General features: G+C 64.8%; 1 protein-coding gene across 4 annotated transcripts in view; it reads left to right on the top strand.

The window, feature by feature from the left end:
• The first annotated feature begins 4,829 nt into the window (after window positions 1-4,829).
• The window catches only part of GRAMD4 (GRAM domain containing 4), a 54,207-nt gene continuing 35,015 nt past the window's right edge, over window positions 4,830-24,021 (top strand). For 2 of the 4 annotated variants that reach the window (XM_090272250.1, XM_090272249.1), the window contains exon 1: window positions 4,830-4,948. In XM_090272250.1, coding sequence (XP_090128376.1) covers window positions 4,920-4,948 — 29 coding nt within the window. In that variant the 5' untranslated portion in view covers window positions 4,830-4,919. Of the gene's footprint in view, window positions 4,949-18,533; window positions 18,781-24,021 lie in introns of those variants that run through there. The other 2 variants (XM_090272252.1, XM_090272251.1) reach the window with 2 other exon arrangements.

Below are 24,021 nucleotides of genomic sequence, written 5' to 3'. Positions count from 1 at the left end.
GCACCCTGGGGTCAGGCGGATTTGACGAGTTTCCACCCTTATCCGTGCCCAATGGTCCTTTCCCTGCCCAGCGGGAGACTGTTCTGTGGCTTCTGGTCCTTTCCGCAGGTCCCCAGGGGTCTTTGGTAACTTCTCAGGTTTTTAGTGTGAGGGGATGCTCCCGCCACTTCCCTGCCTTGACCTGGAACCAGCCCATCCTCTAAGAAGCCCTGGTTCCTTTGATGGGAAGTTAGAGACTCAGTCTCCTCCTAAGGGTGCTTATTGCCACCGCGGTGGCCTTGTTTCTAAGGCGCTGTCACTGGACAGAGAGGCAAACGTTTGTTCTTAGAGAAACACCCATCACTCAACACGGACACGTCCTATCCAGGACGGAAGCGTCTACAGCTCATTGACCTGCAGGGAAGCCCCCTGCTCTCACGGCACACTGAGAAAATAATTTCTCGTGCGCGTTATTCCACGCCGCAGACAAACCGTCACAGGAAGACCACGGCCACGGCAGCACCGCGTGGCTATTGGAAAGCATTCATGTCTCGCGCTGTTTCTGTCACTGGGTTGTAAGCCGCTAGAGGTGCGCAAATGGGCGTATTTCACGGTCGCCCGGAGCCCCTCTGCACAGCTCCGTCACCCGTAAATGTGCGATTAGGGTACTTCATTTCATTCTTTGTTTGTAGAGTCTTTACAAATTAGTTTGTCTCACTAGTAAATCTACCAATAAAGGTATTTTTCTTTTTTTTATCCTTACCCAAAGACATTTTTCCCCTTGCTTTTAGAGAGAGAGGAAGAGAGAGGAACACTGATTGGTTGCTTCCCGGATGCACGGTGACCAGGGACTGAACCCGAAACCTGGGTATGCGTCCTGACTGGGAATCAAACCCGCAACCCAAATGTCACGGGACAACGCTTCCATCAACTGAGCCATCCGGCCAGGGCAAAAAATAAAGCATTTTTCGAAGAAGTACTCTATCCCGTTTCACTCTTCCTTGAGGGAACTATTTTTGAAATTTATGAATTACTCTTTCTATTTCTAAGAATATGAAATAAATTTGTATTCCTCACTTTTAAGGATGAATAATTGTCTTTCCCTAGGTGGCCTGTTTTATTTACTCTGTCTTTTTATTATGTCTTTACATGTTGTATTGATGACTTGATATTAATATCTTTAGTCAATATCTGTGGCTCGCTGTCAGCCTGCCTGCCTGCCTTCTGCCCCGCCCCCACCCCCCCACTCCCTCCCTCCTTTTCTCTCTGGCTGCCTGTGTGCTCCCTAGCAGGATCAATAAAGACACCAGCTGGCAACCTTCGTTCCTCCTCCCTCTCCACTCTCCCCAGCACCTGACTTGGAATCATACCTTTATGCCCAGTGACCACCAAAAAGGTAGCCGGCAAGCTGACCCTGCTTTGCACACACTCCCCATTCTCCCCGGGGTCTACGTGGTGTCGGTGGAGTTGGTGTCTAAGGAAGAAACGCACTGTCCTGTCTCACGGTCTCTCCGTTCATTTCCATTCCCTGAAGTTCATGTCCATAGTTATTGCAGGAAAGGCTCCTGGAAGCAGTGACCCTGAGCGGGAGCAGCCTCTCGCCAGCCTTCATTCAACTGTGGAGGTCATTCGGACCCGGTGGGACATTCCGGGCTCACGTTTTCTCTTCTCGGCTGATCGGGGTATGTCCTCTGGTGTAGAGCGCGGCTGTCAACAGGCATACGACTGGGCCTCGTAGGTTTCCTTGTCAGTGACATGTTTTTTTTTTTTTTTTACCAGGGTGTCCAAAAGATATTCTTTTCTTTTTCTTCCAAGTTCAGTAGTTTCTCTCAACAGTGTCTCATGAGCGTTTGTCATTCCAGGTCAATTTCCTCCTGCGGGGCCTGTTCTTTCCGAATGTGATTCAAGGTCGTTCATTGGTTTCCAAACTTAGGAACACTTCCTTGAGTTGGGGCTTCAATGTCTGTTTGTTCCTGTAGCGCATCCTACGGCCAGGCTTCCCTGCCTGGCTTCCGCACCCCGTTCCTCTGTAAGCCCTTGTTAGCTGCACTGCTTTTGGAGTTAAACCTCCCGCTTTCTGTCTTCCACGCAGCTCACGGCATCGGCGCGGGGTCTGGCCCGGCTCGTGTCCCCTTCAGCGCTGTCTTCACTTCCGGCCGGTTTCTGCTTTTACCTCCGGTTATTCCCCGGTCTCTTCAGTTCTCAGATTTTCTTTTATTTTCCTCCATCATCTACGTTCTGAGTGTTTCTAATTCTGAATTGCGTTCTGCTTTCCTGATTCCTCTCAGTGTTCACACGTGGTGGACAAGTCCGTCTGATGCTCCGTGGGGACCCATGGGGGGGCTGTCCACGTGGTGGGGCCAGCGGCCACACGCGGCCACTTACATTTGCATTAATTAGAATGGAACGCTCTCTCCGGCTCAGCTTCTCTGTCGCACTCACCATGTCTCACGTGCTCAGTAACCATGTGTAGCTACCTACCGCCTGGGGCTGCTCAGAGATAGGGTATTTCCATCATTCTAGAAAGTTCTATGGGACAGAGCTGGTCCCGTAGGACCACATTTCTCTGTCTTGCTCTGTTTTCTTGTCCTAACGTTGTGTGGGGTGTCCTCCAGCCCGCTCTGCTACAATCCCGCTGGGCTTCCCCCTCCCTGGCCACCCTGCTCACAAGCTGCCCTCACCCACCACGCCCACTCGGCCCCTCCTGGGCCCAAGAACACAGAAGGCTGCCCCCTTCCCGTGATGTCCTCCCTCTGGCCTCCCCAGGCCTGCCCTCCTCCGACAGCCCCCAGCGCCCAGGCACTCCCTCGGCTTCCCCAGCCCCGCTGACCATTGGGCAGGCAGGTCACACCAACGCTCTGACCCCACAAGGCCGAGACGGCCCGGTCTGACCGCCGGCTGCCCCTGCGTGGCTGTAGAGGGGGTGAGAGGCGAGAAGGACAGAGGTCTCGGACCCTAACCCTGCAAAGTAGGGAAACGGGGGCTCAGAGAGGTGGAGGAACTCGCCAGGGCTCCACAGCAGCTGAGACGCAGAGCCTAGATCCAGGCGGCAGTGGCCCGGCCCCTGTCCCGACCCCAGGGGAGCAGAGGCAGGACTGCTAAGGCGGGAGACCCTGCCCACGTGGCCCTAAGTGCCGCCGCGGCCCCGGGACTGGGTGGGGGCAGGGCCTGGGGGGGTCTCCCGCGGGCGGCCAGGGGGCGCGGCGCCTGCACTTCCGCCTGCGGCCACGCGGGGGCGCAGTCCGTTAGGCTCAGAAGCCAGTACCGAACGTCGGTGGGGTCGGGCCCCGCGCGGGCCTGCAGCCTGGGGGTCTGCGCTCTGCCGCCTCCGGCCGGGCTGAGCCCTGCTGGGGAGCCCCCATTCTGCGGGGAGCACCGCCTCCCCGGGCCACAGCAGGGAAAGCCCTTCACGTCGTGCGTCCTCCACCCGGCGGGCTCACTCCTCCACCTCCACCTTCCTGAGAAGCCGATGCACCTACAACACGGGAGAGCGGTTGATGTTTTTCCTGAAAAGCTGTTATTAAGTCAGAGCATCTTACCGATGGCGTTTAAAGTCAAGGAAATACGGGAATGATGTTTCCGGGGGTCCTGTGGCCGCTCAGTAGTGCGTTTGCTGAGCGCCTGCCACGTGCGAGGCACGCCCAGGTACAGACGGGCAGACAGACAGGCCTGCCGACCTGCACAGAATACAGAGCCTGGCAGGCACTGACCAGTCAGCGGGGACTGTCGCCCTGAAAAGGCACGCCTGGAAAGCCGCTGCCTGTCCTGCTGAACCCCCCCCCCCCTAGGAGTCCTGCCTGCAGGAGAGAAGTAGAAACCCTCCAGATAAAGAATCCTCGGGGAGGGTGCCCGTGCCATTCACTCCCTGCTCCCTCTTCCTCGGGACCCCGGAGACTGGCAACCAGGGGAGCAGTGGGCAGCAGCAGCTGACGCAGGGCTCACCCACTGACCCTGTCTCCCAGGCCCCCTTTTCTCCGACTCCGAGTGAGCGCGGCGGCCGGGCGAGCGCTCCTGTTGCTTCCGAGCTGGGCCCTTCCTTGTTTCACGGTCCTGAGCGTGCTTTGCTGCGGCCAGTAAATTCCCGCTTGCTTTGCTGCACGCGACTGAATTCTCTCCTTCCAGATGACAAGAATCCAGGTCTGGTGGCCTGGCTGGTGACTTCTCCTCCGCTGGTGGGAAGGGGGCGGGGTAGCAGGCCTGGGCAGGGATGTCCCTCTGTGCAGGGCAGGTCTCCTTCACCCCTGAGGTCACTGACCCCACCTTTGGTGGGCACTGAGCTCATTCCCGAATTTTTGCCCTCCCACGGGACCACTGCCAAGCGGACGTGGTCCGGGTGTGCCCCTGATGGGGTGTCCAGCGTTGCGCCGTGTCAAGGTGACAGCAGCTTGCGTGCTTGTGCATGGCTGTGCCCGAAGCCTCCCCTGAGACAAACGCGCGGGACCGCGTGGCGGTGACCATGACTGGCAGGCGGACACGCTGGAGCTGCCGCGCATGCACGTGGGTGCGAGTGACGGGGACGCACGTGGGCCACCCAAACAAAGGCTGCGCCTAGTGACCGAACTCGCGCTCACGTGCGCGCGCGGACCCGCCAGGGCAAGCGCGCTCCCGCGGGCCTCGGAGACTGTCGCGCGTCAGGGGCGGGGCGGGGTGGGGCGGCCCCTTTAAGGCCCGGCGTGGGGCGTGGCCGTGCGGCGCGCACGGGGGCTGTTGGTGGCGCGCGGGGCGGGACGGCGGCTGCGCAGGCCGGGCCGAGGGCGCGCAGACTCCGCGCAGCGGGACGCGAGCGCGCGACCTGGCGCCGCCGCCGCCGCCTCCGCGCTCGTGGCCGGAACCTGCGGGGCCGCCTCCTCCGCGCTCCCCGGCGCCGCTGGGCTCCCGGGCGGGCGGCAGGTGCAGCGCGGCCGGGCGGTCGGCGAGGCAGGCGCCGCGGCGGCGGGTGGATGAGAGTTGGCCCCGATCTCCGCTCAGGGTAAGCGGCGCGCGCGCGGACGCCCACACGGACCTCGGCGGACACACGGCCACGCTCCCGGCACTGGCCGCCGGGGCTGCGACCCGACGCGCGCTGCCGCGTTCTCCCCCGCGCCCGGAGCCGGCGGCCCTCTGAGCAGGGCCCCACGCGGGCGCGCCCCGCACACACGCCCCCGGGTCCCGCGCGGCCCGGCGCTCGGGGTCGGCGTCTCCTGGTCTGCGTTCTGCTGAGCCCGCCGGGAAGGAAGGACGTTGCGGGGGCGCGGGTCCGGCCGGGGTGGTGGTCGCGGGGGGCCGAGGGTCTCCGAGGGTCACCGAGGCCCGACGGGGGCGTGCGCGGCGAGTGTTGTGTTCGCGACCCACTCTGTGCGGCACGGGAGACGAGGAGGGAGCCCTCGGCCCTGCGACCTCCGAGACGACCCCGCCAGAAAGTTGTGGGCCTTCGCCCACTGCCCGCAGCTCTCCCTCCGCCTCCTCCTCCCCTTTGGTTTGGGACTGTTCGCGAGTGGGGCTCTGCTGGGCCCCGGTCCGTGTGCTGTCGCGTGGCAGCCCCCAGCCGGGGCCCTCCCCTGCCCGGATCAGGCCCCGCGCCCCTGGCCAGGAGGGCAGGAGAGCCCGAGACCGGCGGGCACAAGGGGCAGACCCGCGGGGCTGGAGACCTGGTGGATGGGACGCCCCAGCAGGCTAGGGCCGCCCGGCAGCCCTGCGTTTCCAGGGGCAGGGACCCCTGCGTCCGGGGGACCCCTTTTGCGGCGTGGGGTTCCCTTCTTGCCCGCCGCGTGTGGGCTGGGCAGGAGGTCAGGGTTGGGAGCCTCCCCCACATTCAGCGCAGCCCTGGGGCTCCTTCTCCCGCGGGGCCGGGCCGGCCGGGCCGTAGTGAACAGCGGGCCTGGGAGGCTTGCCCGCCCTGCTCACGCACCTGCTCTGACCTTGGGGAGGAAGGCGCTGAGCCTCCCGCGCCTCAGTTTACCCCAGGAAACGGGGAGGGGGCCCATGAGAGGGCCGGTGACGTGACGAGGGTCCCGCTGATGGGGCACACCCAGGGCAGAGGCCAAACACCTGGCCAGGCTAGAAGTGCCCTTTGCCCCCCGGCAGCCATTGGTTTCCTGACGGCCCCTCCTGTGTCCTAAGCCTGTTGGGGACACACAGTCCGGCTGGGTGAGTGTGTTCCAGTTACGCCCCCGCCCCCACCCCAATCCGGTCGGCGCTGGACTCGTGGTGGGGGGTTGCTGGCTTGGACCTGGGGGCTGGGAGGTCGGGGTCCCTGGGCCTCTAGACAGGTGCCGCCCCCTCCTCTGCCCTTCCCTCCCCTGAGCTGCCCCGGCTGGTGGGGTGAGGGAGCTCGGGCAGGGCCTCTCCTTGCCCTGTCTGCCTGCCTGCGCTCAGGAAGGGCGTTCCCTGGAGAGTGGGGGAAACTCTCAAAGTTGTGGTCTGCTCAGCCCCGGCCCTGTGAGTGGCTGGCTCTGTCTCTTGCCAGCGCGGGTGGGGCCTCCACTTATCTGCCAGGTCCGTCCCAGAGTGGGTGTCAGGAGACACATCAGTCGCCGGTTCCCGTGACCTCCGCTTTCCCGCCTCCCCCCGGGGCCTCACCTTCACCAGCTGGAAACCAGGAGGGGGGTCGGGCGGCTGTCCCCGAATCAGCGCGTTTGCCGGGCGCTGGGACACAGGGCGGTTCAGGCGCAACGGAAGGGAAGTGGTATTAGATTCCAGCCGCCGGTTGCCAGGGAGGCCGCGGGCCTGAGGTTGCTCTGTAACCGAGTATCTGAGCGATGCCACGTTGTAACAGACCCAGCCCATGTCTGATGGGACCCGTGGAACAGGAGAAAAGGGGGCTCCCCTGACGCCTCCATAGTGTGACCCGTGCTAGTGGCTGTGCCACAGGTACCCCAGGACCTCAGGGGTCCCAGGGAGCCCCGTCCAGCTCCCCACGCTTCGTGGTTTGGGAGCTTCTCTGTGGAAGCTGGATCTGCTTGATCTTTGGCAGGGAGTGGGGCTCCCACCAGGGAGGGGCCCGGCTCTGGCCAGGTGCTCACTTTTGGGGGAGGCTGCCCCCCTTGGGGCGCTAGGCCGGTTTCCCCTGGTGTGGGCCCGTGGCCCCTCGTCTGTGGTGTTTGGCCCTCTGTGTGTGTCAGGACGGGGGCTCCTGCCCAGTGGCGGCCGTGGGGACTTGAGCGTTTCCAGGGTGCCCGTTCGTGCCAGGTGGGGAGGAAGGCACTGGTGGCCGCTGAAGGGCCAGCTTACCCTCCGTCCCCGAGCTTCTGCCTCCTTCCCTGGAAGGCGGGGCGGGGAGGCTGCAGCACCTGCTGTTAGGAGCAAACTCACAGCAGCGTCCACTGACTTCAGAGAGAGGGGAACGGAGAGAACTTCCGTGTGAGAGGGAAGCATTGATCGTTTGCCTTCTGTGTGCACCCCTGGCTGGGGACCGAATTCGCAACTCAGGTATGTGCCTGACCGCGGGTCGAACCTGTGACCTTTCGGTGCATGGGACGATGCTCCAACCCGCCGAGCCCCTCCGGCCGGGGCGATGAGGCCACTTCTGTCAGGAGTCAAGGGCGTGCTCGCTGCCCGCGGGGCTGCTGCCAGCGCCAGGGGGTGGCTGACCCCCCGGCGCTGAAAGAAGTCACAGGTGACTTGGGGAGAAGGAGGCGTGGGCCGCGAGGAGTGAGTAATGGGGGGCTACAGACGTACCTGCCAGGGGAGCAGCTTTACTGGCTTAGCCCAGACACAGCGTCTGTGTGGGCCGCCAAGGTGACTGTGACCACTTGGGGGGTGCCTGGAGGGCCTTGGTTTCGGGGAGCCTGAATGCTGGCTCAGGGCTGTTTGGCCGCAGGGGGCTTAGATCGGTTTCTCCTTGGCTTTTTGGTGGCATAGCCGTGGTCACTTTATTCTGGGTCGGTTCCGGAGAACCCAAGGGGCGAGGCCGAGCCCTCCACAGGCGGGGCCCGTGGACGTTGGGGGCGGCCGGGTCCCTGCAGGTGTGCTCACCCCGGAACAGAGCTGCTGAGGCGACGCCCAGCCTCGGGGTGGAGCGGCCCTGCCCCTGCCTGGAGCCGCCTACAGAGAAATGTAGCCGTGAACTTGAGAACCTCAGGGCAGGCTGGTTGGCTGCTCTTACAGATGGAGGTGGAGGAGGGCGGCTAGCGCGTGGCCTTTACGCAGGGGCTGCGGGAGACCTGGGGCTGCGGCTCCTTCCAGTGACGGAGGCCATCGGCGGGCGTCATCACCAGGGCTGAGATTGGGTTTGCGCCCTACGTTTGCGCCTGTGAGTACAGCCCCTGTGGCTACACGGGGAGACAGGAAGTGGTGGCCTATCGCGAAATTAATAATGTATCGGGATTCAGTATAGCTTCGGACGTGTGCTCCGTGTTTTGGGCCTTGTCCCGTGGGGTCCTCGTGACGTGCACTTCCACCCCGTTCCACCGTGGAAGAAAGTGAGGCACAGACGGGGCGGCTTGCCTAAGTCCCGGTTAGTCAAACAGCAGAACTGGGATCAGAACTGGGGTGGTTTGGCCCCAAAGGCGGGGCCACCTCCCTAGTAGTCCCTTGGGAACGTGACATTTCTGGGGGTTTGTGAAAAAAGCATCAGTGAACCAAGAGTCACATCGGGGATGCAGTGACAGCCAGGGCCCCCGGCCTGGGCCCGCGGCACCCTGGCCGCTTCCCCGGACGGTGTTCTGTAGCACCTGGAAGCAGGTGCCATCGTTAGCTTCACCTGCAGACGGGGACAGGGACGCCGCCCTGGCACAGAGACGTTAGGGCACGTCCCGAGCCCACAGCTGCTGAGCGGCGGAGCCAGGTGTGACCCTGGCGGTCTCTGCTCCTGACACGGGCACTGTGTTCAGGGGACTTCGGTGGAGAAGACTCTTGGTCTTGCTGTGTGTTTGTGGCGGGACGCCCCACCTCTCTGGGCCTCAGTTCAGTCGCCTGTAAATGAGGGCCTTGGCCTGGAGTACAGAAGCCAGAGGTCTGCATGTGGCCCCCGCTGGTGTTTTCCCAGGTGGGGGGAGGAAGGAGGGGTGGCGTGGCCGTGGTTGTGTAGGAGTGAGGGCTTCTGGAAAGATCTGTGGCACTGGGGCCCTGCCACGCTGCCCTCCTGTGATGTGGGGGTGCTCAGAAAGCTCCGTGCTCTGAGGTGTCACCTGTCCCTCGGCAAAGGGGGAAGGGCAGCTCTACCCCAAACCCAAGCCGAGCTGTGGGCAGAGGAAACCAAATGCTCAGGCTGCCACTGCTCTTGGAGGGCGGCAGGGGCTGGGGGCTCTGGGGAAGCAGCTCGCCCGTCCCCAGGCCCCCGCGCTCGATGGGGGGGCTGGAGCTGTCCGGGCAGGTGGGCACGTGGGACGGGACCCCAGCCCGTGCCCCAGGCGCCCGTCTGGGACAGACGCCCGGCTTCCTTTTCCAGCCCCGCCTGCCCGGCTCCTCTGCCCCTGTCGTGGGGTGTCTGCCGCATCTCTGCTCCTTCCCCTGGCTGAGCGGCCTCCTGTGGGCACCCCGTTGGGGAAGGAGCCCCTCCCACTGTCCCCCCCCCGGAGGCAGGGCCCTCTCCTCTCCTTGAGCATTTTCCCCACGTGTCCAGAGCAGGAGCCCCCGCGCACCTTTGGGGGTGAATGAATGGACACACTTCTCTGCCGGGAGAGACCGGGCAGTCGTGGGCTCCCCTTTCTGCCCTGGAGACCCCTCTGCAGCCCTGCCCCCCGGGGCCAGGAGCCTGGCTGGGGGGAGCCCATGGGCAGGCGATCTGGGGAGGGGCCACGGCCGGGCAGCGAGAGAGGAGCGTCTGTCCTGAGAACCCCTGTGCGGTGCTGAGGTGCAATTCCTGCCCTGTCCAGCCTGCGCGTTGGAGGTGCGCGGTTCGCTGCCCTGGCGGGTTCACAGCACCGAGCAGCCGTCACCGCGGTCTGTTACGACATTTTCATCACCCACAGAGGAAACCCGTACCCTTCAGTGCTGCTCTTCCTTTCCTCCCCCATGCCCACGGCCCCTGGCCCACTTCCTGCCCTGGATTGGCCCCTTCTGGACATTTCACATGGATGAATCACACAACATGCGGCTTTTGGGGTCTGCTCCCTTCATTTTGAGTGATGTATTCTCGTCCATGTGGCAGTGTGTAGTGACAGAGCAGTGCTTTGTGCCTCTTCTGAAGCGGGGCCCCTCTCCTTGGTGCCATGTGACCCTGACCCTCTTTTGTGTGTGCCTAGGTGGGCATGCTTGGCCTTCTCCGCACCAGGGGTCAGAGTTCATAGCAGCCCCTTCTGTCGCTCTAAGCTGTCCAAGGACTCTTGATGTTCACCCACTATTTGCAGGGACCCCCCGAGCCATTTCATGTTTCCCATTTCATTTTCAGGGGCCATTTTGTGAGCTGTACTTGAGTCACCTCCTCCAGGAAGCCTTCCTGGCCTTCCCACTCGCACAGGGTTAGGACACCTGTGCTGGTCTCCCTGTGTGTGGCTCTCTGTTTACCTGCCTGCCTCCTAAGCTCCTGGAGGGCAGGGGCCCTGCTTTTCCTCTGGTCAGTGGCTGGCCTCACAGGGGCAGTAGCAAATATGTGGGGAATGGATTGTTGCAGGTGGCCGGGTATGAGGGGGTGGAGCCCCTCTTCACTGATTGCCCCACTATTTCTGTCCCTTGATTATCTTTCTGTTGAGTGCACACACCACTTCCCGGAGTCCTCCAGGGTGCCTCAAGGGCAGGCCCAGGTCCAGCTGTGGGTGTCCTGAGCGGTGGCCCCCTCCCCGCCCCCAGCCCTCCCTCGCCACTGAGTGGCATGCTGATTTAAAAAGTAATAATAGACTTTTTTAGAACAGCGTTAGATTTGCATAAAAATTGCAAATACAATACTGAGTTCCCATTCACGTACGCGCCCTTCCCCCAGTTTCTCCTGTTACTAACAGCGTGGGCCGTGGGTACCGTGAGTGAACCCATGTCGGTGCATTATTATTAAGTAAGGTCCCTGTGTTACGAGGTTTCCTTACCTTTCACTGATGTTGTTCTTCTGTCCCAGGGCCCATCCGTCTCCTCATGCTCCTCTGGGTGAGGACCGCGTCACTGATCTGCTCCGGTGGCCGGGGCGGCCCTGAGCAGGGTCAGGCACATGGCGGGCTCCCTCCCCACTGGGACTCGTTTGGACTCATAGATTTCGTCTGTTGGAATTTGAGTGTTTTTCTCGGGGTTACAGTGGGGTCACGGGTTTGGGGAGCCCACGGAGGGAAGCCCCTTCACACCGCGTCCCGTCGGGGCACATGCTGTCCGCCCGCCTGACCTCCGTGACGCTGACCTTCATCTCCTGGCTGAGGGGTGCCGGGCCTCCCCTGGGACCCTCCCTGCCCACACCGTCCTCTGTGAGGGAGGCCGCCACGCACGGCCCACATGAGGGTGGGAGCCACGTCCCCCCTCGCGAGGGCGGGGGTTCCATCGGAATAACTTGGATTCTTCTGCACGGAGACGTCTCCCTTCTCCCCACTCACTTATTCGGTCGTGGGCGAAGGTCCGTGTGGACTCGTGATGCTCTGGGCTGTGGGACGGCCCCTTGTCTGCCATTGTCACCTGTCCCAGTGTGGCCGTTGAGGTCCTCCCAGCGCACGCCCCATCTTGGTGGGGTGAGGGACGCGCCCTCGCTGCCTGGCCCACAGCTGCCCGGGCTCCCTGTCCAGCCCCGAGGCGGCCGGTCTCAGGAGCCTGGTTCCTCCTGTGGGGGGGAGTTTAGAAGCCAGGGTCTGGGTGCGGGGGGTGTGCGTTGCTGCTGGGGCTTCGCTGCCTCAGGGACAGAACGGGGAGGGGACGCACGGTGTCTGCAGCTGCCGTGTGTCGCCGTCAGTGCCTGCTTCCTGGGAACGAGACTTCATCCTGACGACCCGGTCACAGTCTGCTCTTCACCACAAGGCTCCTCTGGCCTCTCCCTTGCTGATCAATAACTTTTTTCAGCAGGAAGCTGGCTGCCCATTTGCCACCCAGGGACTTCCTTGTTCAGTTCCAGGGCAGCTGCCCGCGGGGTCAGTACTGGTACCCTGGCTGCAGGAAGCCGCTTCGGGGGCCAGAGTGCGGCGTGTGCGGGCAGTTACTTCTCCTCCAGGAGCACGGGCGGGGAGGGGGGCAGCAGGGTCCCCTGCAGGGCCCTGCGCAGGCTGGGGGCCACCGCCCCCTGAGAAGGTCTGCTCCCTGCAGGGAGAGGCAGGGAGGAGAGCGGGGTCCCCGCTGAGCCCGGGCAGCCCTGCCCGCAGGCATGGCACACACCTGACATCCTTTGAAATCTGAATGTGGCGCTGGCTTTGAACACGCCCCGGAGGCCTGGCCTCGGCAGCCACCGAAGAACGGCTGCCAGCAGGACACTGTGGCGCTCAGGCTACGATGCTGGCTGGGCCCGTGGCTCCTGGCCTCTGCACTTACACTGTCGGGCGGGGGCGGCCTTTGCAGGAAGGGCACCGGTCAGTGCACGTTTGTGAGGAGCAGCAGCCGGCCGCAGACCGCTCCCTGTTCTCGAAGGGGAGAGCCGGGCAAAGCTCGCGTCCCCTGCACTGGGCTCCGCGTGGGCTCCCCCTGGGTGCAGGGTCTGCTGGCCGCGGGAGCAGAGCCGCAGCTGCAGCCCTGGGCAGGTTCTTGGAGCCGGGTGGCAGGGGAGAGGCAGAGAGGTGCACCCTGAGGTTGGGGGCTGCACATCCTGTGTAGGGCCCGGAAGGTGGGCAGGGGACCAGGAGCAGCCACAGGGTGGGGGTTTGCTGGGCTTGCATTTCGGAAGGAAGGAGGGGTGCTCCCGCGGGACCCCACGCCTCCTCCGTCCTGTGGGGCTTCTGAGGAGGCAGGTGGAGCTTGGGGTGGGGGTGGGCCTGTGGCTCTGCTGGGCTGGGAGCCCTTGTCCCTGGCGGCTTCTCCTGGGGGTGAGGTCACGGCCTGACGTGGGGCCCCCCTGCTGCTGTCCTGCAGGCTGGTTTCCCTGCCCCGTCCCGGGTCCTCACTGGGCCACGCCACGCTCCTGCTTTCTGAGTTGGGAGTGTGCACCCGTAGATCCCAGGTCATGGGCACAGACGGCGGCGGGTGATGCTGGCCGGCGTGCTCTGGGGTGACTGGAACCGTTTCTGGGGTTACAGCTGCCTGGCGACCGCTGTCTGGGCGGTGTGTGCGAGGAAGGGGTGCCCACTGCACCGCTGGCGTGAGCCTGGCCTGACCGCGGCTCGGAGGGCGGGCTGGGTGGCAGGGGTGGCATGCGTGTGAGCCTGGGCCTCTGGCTGGGCACTTTGGCGTTTATAACAAGTGGCCTGGGTGGTTAAAAGGACATGGGAGCCTTCAGAATCGCCAAACCCAGAACCTCACTGTTGAGAGGAGATGCTGTGACTAACTGCCCGTGGGGCTGCCACCGAGTCCACAGTCCGAGGGCTGTCCCTGTGCCCCAGGCGCTGCTGAGCCCTCGGTGGGGTGCTGCGTCCTAGCAGCGGGACCGCGGGCGTGGGGTGGGGAGGAGGTGCGCCCAGCCGTCCCCAGGGACCCTGCCTGCCTGCTCGGGCAGCTCGGGGCTGTGCCACAGGCCCCGGCAAGGCCTCTCTGGGCTCGTCCTTGGGTCGTGGGCTGGCTCTGGTGCCAGGCCTGGTGCCCAAGGGCTGGCTTCTGTTCCGCTCAGGGAGGAGGGCGGGGCAGACAGGTGGAGCGGACAGGAGGCCACGTGCAGGGTGTGTGGCCTGTGCCGCGCGTGTGCTGGTGGGGGGCGGTCGGTGGTGGCGTGGCCCCGGGCCCCGCCCCGTCGCATGGGGTGAGCGTGCCGCAGGCCTGCCGAGCCCACCAGCGTCAGGAGGAAGGAGGTGTTGTGTTCGACAGCCGTTGCTTAGGAGGGCAGGGAGGCGTGGGGGGTTCAGATGAGGTGTTAGGTGTGTGTGGGTTGGGGTGGAGGGAGGGTGGCAGTAGGCACCCAAGGGTGCTGGACCCGAAGCTGGAATTTTCCGGAGTGAGGGGTGCTCGTGATCACCCTGATCCTTAGAGCCCAGACGGGGCTTCGCTGCGGCCAGCACGTGGGTGGAGGGAAGTGAAACGTGAGTCAGCTGCCGGGGAGCTGGGCATGGTGGGCAGGGCGGGGTGCGGGAGGTGGGGCGCCCTGCTGCCCCCTGCCCGGCACCCTGAGTCTGGAGGTCTCACCCTGCTGGGAGGGCCTCGGGCAAGGGGTCCCTGTCTGTCTGGGGGGCATGGGTGGTCCGGAGGGTCGGTGGGCGGGTGCAGGGGCTCTCCCTGGCCTGTCCCAGTGTCGCGTTCTGAGCCGAGTATCTAGAATTGTGACCCTCCGTGTGGACAGCCCTGGGAGATGGGCCTGCAGCCCCCAGCTGCTGCCAGAACAGGGTGCCCACGGGGGAGGAGGCCACAGGGCCCCCCCCGCCCCGCCCCCCGAGCTGAGAGGGTGGGAGGGCCGCTGGGAGGCTCACGGGCAGCAGCAGTGCCCAGGAGGCGGGGGTCAGTGGCCGCAGGTTGCAGTCGGCTCTGCCTTGGTGAGGGGCCGGCCTGGCCGGCTCTCGGAGGACGCAGGGCTCTTGCTGACGCCCGTGTGGTGGGCCGGGCTGGGCCGAATGGGGGCAAGAAGGAGGGACACTGCCTCCCGCCAGCAGCCACCCCCAAGTTTGAAAAGTGCCCCCTGGCCCTTCGGGCGCGGCCACCTGCTGCATCTGGAGAACTGAGCACCTTAAGGTGAGCCCTGGGTACAGGGGGGCCGGCTCTGGATGTCAGGGACCCCATCTCACGTGGCCCGAGGGTGGGCAGCACGGTGGGGGGGAGGGCTGCCCCGGGCTGTCCAGGGAGGGGGGAGGGGCGGCTGCCGGTGTCTGAACAGCTGCTGGTGGCAGGGCCATGTGGGCGGCGGCCACCCCACCACCCTGGAAGGGCCACCCTGTCCCACTTGCAGATGAGTGTGTGGGGGCCATGGGGGGCCTGGTGGGGGCTAAAGCAGCTCTGCTACCCGGAGGGCCCTGTCCCTAGTCCCTGTCCCACCCGCCCGCTCCTTTTGGGTTTAAGTGTTTCAAAAGATGGCCGCTGTCCCATTACCCACACGTGGCCCTCGTGTGGACCCTTCACCGCTCTCTCCGGGCCCACGCTCTGTGCGGACCACAGCCCTCCCGCCTCCCAGGCCTCTCGGAGGCAGCCCTGCAGGCCCCGTTCTGCAGCTGCAGGTTGCAGGCTCCTCCCTGACCCCCGCGCCAGGGCCCAGCCCCCCTCCCCTCCCCCGCCCGGGCACAGGACTGCTGCCCTGCGCCACCTTATCTCACATCCTCTCATCCGGACTTAGAAAAATGAACTTTGCTGCGGCACTGGAAAACGGGCTCTGGTTTGCGCCTGTGTTTACCAGTTTCATGCGCCAGTGCTGCTGCCAGGGCCCCCGGTCACATCCTCCGGGCAGGCCTGTGACCCTCCCCTGCACTCCGGTCTGCCGTGGCCACAAAGGACGGGAAGGGTCAGGTGGCATTGTTGGGACACTGGCCTTTCCTGTACCTGCCAACTGGTCGCGCAGGGAGCGTCTCACGGACGTGCGTCCCCTGCGCTGGGCCCGGGATGCTGAGGCTCTTGGAGGCGAGTGCGTGGGTGCCTGTCCCCCGAGGCTGCCCGGCACATGAGGGTGACGCAGCTGCCTCCTGTTATGTCAGGCGCGTGGGTCTTTCACAATTGACAGCTTACCTGTGTGATTGAAACTCGATAAGTGACTTGTTTGCACTGAGTCACAGTGAGAGCGCTCGGCATGGCCTCGCCAGCTCCGCCCCGCACGCTCGGGACCTCTGGGCTCCGTGGGCCGCTCCGGAATGTTCCCTGTGCGCAGATCGGGTCGGGAGGGGCCCCGCAGGAGGCTCCCGGCTCACAGGGCTTCCCTCTCTCCGGAGTCTGAGCTCGGTGGCGCCTCTGTGGGGACCCGCCGAATGGGGACCCGAGCCCCACGCTCAGGACGCCGTGGCCCTGGCGATCCGCTTCCTGTCGGTCGCTGGTTCTTCCCCACAGGGAGGCTGGCCCCACCGTGTTGAGCTTTAAAGTCTTGGCCACAAAAAGGGCCTATTTTGACCTAATTATAAAGTGTTTCAGAGGCACTTACGTGAGTGTTGCCCTAAATTCGCTGTAATCAGAAGATGGAAGCCCTGTCCTGTGGCCGTTTTGTGCCCCGACGTAACCTAAATTAGAGCTCTGCCCAGGTAGGTTCCTGGAAAGGAAGCCGCGGTAACGCGGACGGAAAAGGGGTTGACTTTCCCCTGCAGTGCTCCCCAGGGCTGGACAGCGCTGTCCCTGTGACCTGGGGGCCCTGCGGACCGCCGACTGGCAGGCCCACTGTCTTCCCAGACAGCGGGACGGTGGCCCTCGTGGCAGCGCTCCCACCCCTGCGCCCTGCCTGAGGCCTGTGAGCGGCCTTCTCCCTGGGACCTGGGGCTTAGCCGGACACTGGCCGGCAGGTGAGCCCAGCGCCTCAGGCGGGGCGCAGGCAGGGAGGCGACCGGGCGAGGAAGACGGGTCTGTGGCTCTCGGCCCCTTGGCCAGGGTCCTTCACGTGCCCGTGGGCCGCGCCGGGGGCAGGCGTGGGGCCGTTGCCGTCGCAGCCCAGGCGGGCTGGGGGGCACTTTGAGAGGGCAAGTGTGGACCGAGTCCTTTTCCTTCTCTCTGCTTCTGGAGCCGGGGCGCGCTGCTGCTGTGGTCGGAGGGCCCTGTCTGTCAGCCGGGTGACTGCCCGTGGAGCGGGCACCCTCTGGCTCCCTCCACGCCCCCCGGCTGCCCGTGGGGGGCGGCGTCCCCGCTCCTTGTCTCCCGGGACGTGCCCTTCTCGGGCGACCCTGCACCGTGGTGTTACCCTGGCTTCATCCGTCTGCTCGGACGGGTCCCTCGTCCCTGCCCCTCCGTGAGTGAACCCTGAAGGACGGGTAGAGGTGGGCGGGGTGGGGGCAGAGACTCGGAGGAACATTCTGTGCCGGGGCCGGTCTGAGAGCGGACAGGTGTGTCCCGCCACGGTGGCTGTTCCGGAGGGACCAGCGGGGGCCACGCAGCGCTGGGGTGAGGAGGCTCTGCTTGCTCCGCGGCCGGGGGTGGGGAGGAAGGCCAGGGCGGGGGGGAGCCCAGGGAGGGCGCGTTTCCACAGGTTTCTGGTGTGGAAATGAGCCCGCAGGGGAGGTGCAGCTTGGGCCACCTGGCCTCGGGTGGCGAGCATCTCCCAGGGCCTGAAATCGGGGGTACGCGGGACAACCTGGGGAGTCTCGGAGCCTGGGAGGGGCGGGCCGCCTGAGGCAGAGCAGCGAGGGAAGCAGGTGCCGGGCCCTTCCACGTGGGGCCCACAGACCAGGCCCGGGAAAGGGCGCCCTCTGACCCAGAGCCGGGCGTTGTCAGGGCGCCGGGAAGTGAAGCAACAGCAGGAGCGCCAGGCGGGCGTTTGGAAACCAACCAGAGACGCAGCGACCCAGGGGGTGGCCGGGGCTGTGAGCCTGCCCTTCCTGAGGAGCTTCCCCTCCCCCGGGACCCTCCTCCGTGGCCCGTGTGGCTGGCTGTGCTTTGGGGAAGGGGGTGGTGCCCGACGTCCTGGGCCTGGTGGAGGTGCTGGGTCCCCGCGTGGAAAACAGGCTGTAGGGAGGCTCTGCCCTCGGCCAGGGTCGGCCGGGCTCCGCTGGGCGCCCCTCTTCCCGCCCTGGCCCGCGGGACCCTGTGCCCCGCCCCAGCCATCCTGTGCTGCCGCCGGGGGAGCAGCTGCTCTGGCCCCCTGTCCCTCGCGTCACTGAGGGTCCCCTGTGCTCCTCAGGGGGCCAAGGTGTGAGTTCGCAGAGAGCCCCTGAGCCCTCAATGCAGACGGGTGCCGCCCCGTCCCACGGGTGCCGGGCCCTCCACGTCCCCGGCCTTCAATCCAGCGCCTTCCCTCCGGCCCGCCGGCCTGGCCGGGGAGCTGAGCGTGCCGCTGTAGGGGAGGGGTGGGGGCCGGCGAGAGGGGACGCCTCCCACTGTCCTGCTGGCCGGGCTGGCCGGCACCGGGTGGGCGCCGCTGGAATCACTGCGGGCGGCCCCGCGCCGGGGGTGGGGTGGGGGTGGGCCGCGGACCTGCAGGCACCTCCCCGCCGTGAGCAGGTGCCGGGGTGGACGCTCCCCCGGTTGCGCATCTCACTGATGAGTCTGGAGCCGTCCGCTCCACGGGTGGGAGTGCTCGGGTGGCCGAGGTCAGGGCAGCCCCTCCGGCGGGGTCACAGGCCCTAGCACCTGTGTGACAACGGGAGGACGTGTGCATCTCCTGTGTGGACGCCCCTGGGGCCTCCGGGGCCGTGGGGGGTGGTGTGCTTGGCGGAGGCTTCGGACGGTCTGTGCTTGGTGGCGGCAGTTGCAGAGGCCCGGTCCCCTCTGGAATGTGGAGGTTAGGCCCCCAGGCAGCAGTCCGGCTCCCGCGGGGCCTGTAGGTGCGGGGGCCTTTGCTGCCCTCTCCAGGTGGGGGGGGCACCCCGCTCAGTGTGCCGACCTGTTGGTCTGGTTTAGCCAGGCTCCACGCCTGCTGCTGCTCTCGGAGCCCTGCCCTCCCCCGGGAAGCCACTTCCAGGCTCCGGGCGGCTGGGTCGTGCAGCAGCTGCCGCAGCCGTGCAGAAGTGGCGCTGGAGGCCGGAGCCGAGCCGCCCCATAGCCGGGCTGCCCCGTAGCCGGGCCGGTGCGGTGTGGGAGGCGGCCTCTGGGGCCAGCCTGCCCTCTGCTGCGCACGGGGATCCTGGCGGAAGGCCGCACACCGCGAGGCCACGTCAGTGTCCCCCGTTCGGTGCTGGGTTCTCCACGAGAGGAGAGGACCGGAGGCCCCACGCACGCGGGGAGGTGATGGTGCAGCGCTGGGATCTTGGATCTGGAGGGACCCCGCTGAGCAATGTCTCTCTCCCGTGGCAGGTGACTTTGGGCAGGGGACTTAAACAAGGGCCACTTGGTTTGCAGATGCTGTTCTGGGGGCAGTTCTGTGTGTGACGTGGGCTTCTCCCCGCGACCTGGCTGCACGCCTGGCCTGCCATGTGCGGTGGGAGGCGGCGTGTCTGGGTATCTGGGCTTTTAGTTCATTAGGGTTTGGTGGTGGCGGCCTGTTTCGGTTGAACTTGGTGAAAAGTCTAGTGAGGTGTCGAGTCAGGACTCGGCAGTTGGAGGGAGGGGCCCTGGGACCACTGAGTGTCGGTGCCTGAGACCTCCAGTGATGGAGAGGGTGGGGCACCCCCGTGGCGTCCGGATGGGCCCTTGCCCCCCACTGCTTCTCCGGGGAGGAGAGCGACGTGGGTCTGATCTGCTGTGAGGTGCTGACGCCGATGCTGGCTGCTCGGGGCCAGGCCGCTGGGTCCTGGTCAGCGGGCTGTGGGGGCGGCGGGGGCAGCCGTCTGTGCGGAAGGCTGGCCTCGGCGGTGGGGTGGGAGCCGCTCCCTCGGGGGCGGGCGCACCTGGTTCCAGAGCCAGGCTGCTGCGCCCAGTGGGGTCCTCCGCCCGAGGAGGCCCGGGGGGTGGGGTGGGGGGAGAGCGCGGTGGGACCGGCGCCTCTGTCGGCAGTGCCAACCATCCCAGGCCCCGTGGAAAGAGGAGCGAACGGGGAGGTGCGCACCGGGCCAGTGACCGCCCCACCCCGAGGCTCCGCCTCACTGGGCGGCCTGGTGGGAGGGCTGAGGCCTGCAGTGTGGCCCCAGGTGGTGGGCGGGGCGGGAGCCTGGGCACGAGCGGACCGAGGAGGTGTGGGGTCAGGTCAGCACCCCTCACGCACAGGAAGTAGATTCTGGGGGCCTGGGACGAGGTGGCCCAGTGCAGCCGCCTGGGCGGGGTGGGCTCCTGTGCGTGCTGCCCGCTGCGTTGTTACGTTCACACCAGAGCTTCTGGATGTGACTGTCCCCGGGTGCCACAGCCTGCACGTCCCATGTCTGCTCTGCTCCCCGTGGGGGACGGAGACCAAAACCCTCCCTCGCCCGCGGCCGAGTCACGCGGGGGCCGCCCAGGTGCACCGGGTGCTCTCCCTGCGGAGCCGCGCCGACGGGGGCCCGTGCCGAGGGGGGGCCGCGCCGAGGGGGGGCCGCGCCGAGGGGGGACCGCGCCGCACCTGCAGGCACGCTTGCTGTGTGACACGCTGTGTCAGAGGGGGCTGCGGGGAGCTCTGCCGTCGTAGACTTACTCTTCCCAAACCTCTGTTCTGAAAGTGGGTTGTTTTACCCTAGATGTCCCTCCTGAGACGGCCACTAGGTTGTCACTGATTCCCGTAGGGGTCACCGGCGGCTCTCCCGGTGCTCACGCGTGCCCAGGCAGGCTGTCTCCCTGAGCGGCAGCGCCCGTCAGCTGCAGGCTCCCGTGGGCCCTGACCCTGTGGGCGGGCGTGTGTCTGCGTCCTCACAGAGCCCCAGCCCTCAGGCACAGGGGAGGCGGGTGTGCGAGGTGGCGTGTGTGTCCGTACACGCACAGGGGTGCGAGCCCAGGTGCCCTGGTGTGGGAAGGCTCAGGCATGGAGAGATTCCTGGGGAAGTGGGAGTCTGGGAGGGCTTCCTGGAGGAGGAGACTTCTGTGACCCGTGAATAGTACCTAAGCTCTGAAGGCAGGGAGGCTGTCTGTAAACAGACTGGGTGGTGAAACGGTTGTGTGCTGGGTGGATGGCAGTGGGGCTGACCGTGAGGAGGAGGCGTATGCTTTCGGGCTCCTACTCTGGCCTGAACATCGCCCAGGGGGGAGGCGGAGAAGGAGGGGATGCACTGCAGGATGTGGGTGTGCAGGTTTGGTGTGGAGCAGGCGTGATGCCCACAGGTGAGGGTGCAGGGGCGGCGGTGGCACCCGGGCCTGGCCCCTCCCTCTAGGCTGGCCACACCCTTTCCAACCCTGCAGCCTGCGGGGGCCCTGGGCTGCACCCGCACCAGCTCCCTGCATTCCCCCCACCTGACGCAGGGCGTGTGGGGGTGGCTGCACATGCGTACACGAGGGCCCCGGCCGTTCCCCATGTGCCGGGGGCCCGGTTGTGAGTCAGTGCGGGGACAGGGGGGCCCGCTGCAGGCCCCCGGGCACTCTCCCCCACCTGGCGTCTTGGGCTGTGGCTGTGGACACAGCACCCCGTTGGGGCCCAGCTGTAGCTGCTGAGGCCTGGGCCGCAGACAAGGGGGTGGGGGGGCGTGGGCTCCGTGCCCAGCCTGCCCCTGCTGCACCCCTCCACGGAATCACTGGGGTGGACCTCGCCTCTCAGGTCCTCTGGTCTGGGAGCTCCGCTACAGTCGGAGTTGGGGGGTCCCAGAGACCTTCTGTGTGCTATGCTCTTGGGTGTCAGAAATTAAAGTTATTAGTTTACCCCAAACTGCCAGCTGAACCCGTTATATGTTTACATGTGTAGCATGTTTTCATTTTTTAAAAGTCACTCTTTACACCCCCCCCAAAAAGAGGAGCATTCTGTGAAGGGGCACTGGCTGTGTGCCAGCCTCGTGGTCCGCGGTCCCGTGTGATCCAGTGTGGCAAAGCAGGCAGCCTCTGGGGGCTGTTAAATAGTTTTGATGTTGTGGGTCCCCCAGAAGGGTCTTGGGGACCCCAAGGGCTCCTGGCTCAGCACTGGGAGAGATTTCCCTGCTGCAGAGGATGCAGGCCGTTTTCAGGTTTCCTTTTTTTTTTTTTTTTGTATTTTATTTGAATTCTTTTATTTTAAAATTTTAATTTAACACTTAGTTTACTGTGGAGTATTCAACATGTTTAGGATTCAGTGTGCGATAGGGGTGAAGCATGGGGAGGTTCCCTGGCACCCCCTTCCCTCCCTCCCTCCTCCCCAGTAGATGGGGGCAGCACACGCTGTGGGCGCCTCACTCCTGGCAGGTGGCAGGCCCTGGGGCTCCCTTATGTCGCGGTCCTCACGGGGGGACCAGAAGGTGCACTCAGCCTTCCGTCTGCTGCTACAAAAACAGCGCTGTGACGAAGTCACCTCGCCCAGATGTCACTCGGCAGGTGGGCACAGGAGCGGGGAGGGTCGCACAGCCGCCCTCGGGCTCCGCCTGGGAGTGGGGAGACCTTGCTCTGTCCTGGCGCTGTGTGCCGCCTTGGCCGGACCGTTGGGGACATGGTCGCTCGGCGTGGTCCCCACTCGCAGCTCCCGCTCCGTAATTGAGGGTCCGTGGTCGAGTTTGAGGTGTGTGTCTCCCCCTCTGAGCTGCCTGCGGTGCCTGCCCCGTCCTCCTGGGCTCCGATCCTCGGTACACAAAGGGGCTGTTTGCGACGTGTGACTCCGTGTGGAGGTTCTTGCTTGGCGGGAGTTTGCAGGCTGCTTGGGGAGGCCTGCTCAGCCCCGAGGTTCCGGGTTCCACCCCCGGCCCCGCAGGCCTGAGCTCTGCTCCTCCCCCGGCCCCCTTGGCCGCCTGTGGGCTTCCCCTCATTTTACACCAGGGCCCTTGGTCCACTGGGAACTGATTTTGGGAAGGCGTGAGGTGCGGCTCCAGCGTTGCCCTCTGCACACAGCCACCCGCATGTCCCCTCCGCCCCCCGCTTTAAAATGCCACCTCGGCCCCACTTGGCTCGGTCTGGTTAGTTCTGCAGCTCTGCTGTCCATCCGCACGCTGCGACCGCACTTCCGAAGTGACGGGGCTGTCACATGTCTGTGACGCAGCAGGGCTGGTCCCCCGCCATCCTGCTGTCTGCCGTGCGCCTCACGCCTGGCTGGGCTCGCTTCTTCTAAAGGGTTTTTGAAAGGGAACCCCATTAGAGTTACAGATTATTTCAGACAGGATTATTTGTGCCCTTCCTTCCTTCCCCGTATGTGTAAATACGGTAAAAAAGTCCATTATGTTTCTTCCGTAAAGTAAGACGGTGTTCATTTTCACCAATAACTATTGATTTGGATACTTTGAGTACGTCTGCTGTCTCCCGCTATTGGCCTCTAGTGGGCAGAGGCCAGGGGGCTGCTACACACCTTCCAAGCACAAGACAGCCCCACAGCCAAGAATTATTTGGCCAAAATGTCAGTAGAACCAAGCAACCCCGAAAACCACTCTGACACGTCCGACCAGCCCCAGCACCTCCTCCCCACACGGCACACGTCTTTCCTTGCCTTTCAGCTGCATCTTCACCTTTCTTGAAATAAGCACAACACGCCAAAAATGTTGCGAATCTCCTTCCATGTTCAGTATTAAAAGATGCACAGAAACTCGCCAGTTGTGATCGTTTTTTCAACGCACGCAGCCGTGACAGCTGTCCCCATGCGGTCTAATGAAACTGTTTCAAGTGAAGTGAAACACAACTAAGCGCTACTAGAGCCGTCGCAGGGAAAACGTAACGGCCCTTTGGGCCAACCCAGTGCATCACGCGGAACGTACCCCTCAGCCCTCTCTGCGTCCTGCGCAGCGGCAGTGAGCGCGTTCACTGTGCGCAGCTGCCACCGCCGCGTTCCGTCCCCGGAACTCTGTCACCCTCCCAAACTGAACCGAGTCCCCATGAGACACTGCCAGCCTCCGGCTCCCACCGCCTGCCGTGTCTCCGTGAGTGTGACTGCTCGGGTCTCATAGAAATGGCAGCACACGGGCCTGTCCTTGTGTGACCGGCTCATTTCACGGAGTATGTCCTCACGGTCCGTCCCTGCTGCAGCACGTGTGGAATCTCCTTCCTTTTCAGGGCTGAGTAATATTTCACTGCAGGGCAGACCTGCTTCCTGTAGCCACTCACCTGTCCATAGGCACTTGGGTGGCTTCCACCTCCTGGCTGTTGTGGGTAAGGCACATGTGTGCACAGGCATGTTTGAGACTCCCAGCTCTTCCTGGTGCACACCCAGAGGTGGGATTGTGGGGGCCCATGGTGGTCCTGTGCTTATCTTCTGAAGGCCCAGGGTCTCTGCTCCCTGGCGGAGGGTGCTGGAAGTCAGCCCGGTGTTTGCCGGCGAACGTGTGCAGCCCCCGCACTGCCAGCCAGGCCGTGGGCACCAGGCCGTGGGCACCTGGCCGCCCGGCTCCCTGCAGGTCTGTGCGCTGGTCCCAGGCGCAGGCGGGAGTGGTGCGGCCCTGCACCCCGCCTTCCCTTGCTGAGCCCCAGTTTTCTTCCCTTTAAAAGGGGGAGAGGCACCCTGGTAGCAAATAATACTAAGTCCTTTGTAAGAGCGCGGCCCAGAGGCGAGGGGTGGAGGAGGGCAGGCAGGAGAGCCCTTGGCGGGCGCGTGTTCGC

This window comes from Furipterus horrens, unplaced genomic scaffold, assembly GCF_987537825.1.
Source record: "Furipterus horrens unplaced genomic scaffold, mFurHor1.1.pri manual_scaffold_4, whole genome shotgun sequence".
NCBI classification, from domain to species: Eukaryota; Metazoa; Chordata; class Mammalia; order Chiroptera; family Furipteridae; genus Furipterus; species Furipterus horrens.
Note: the sequence above shows the minus strand (reverse complement) of the source record. Positions and strands in the feature narration are given on the sequence as shown.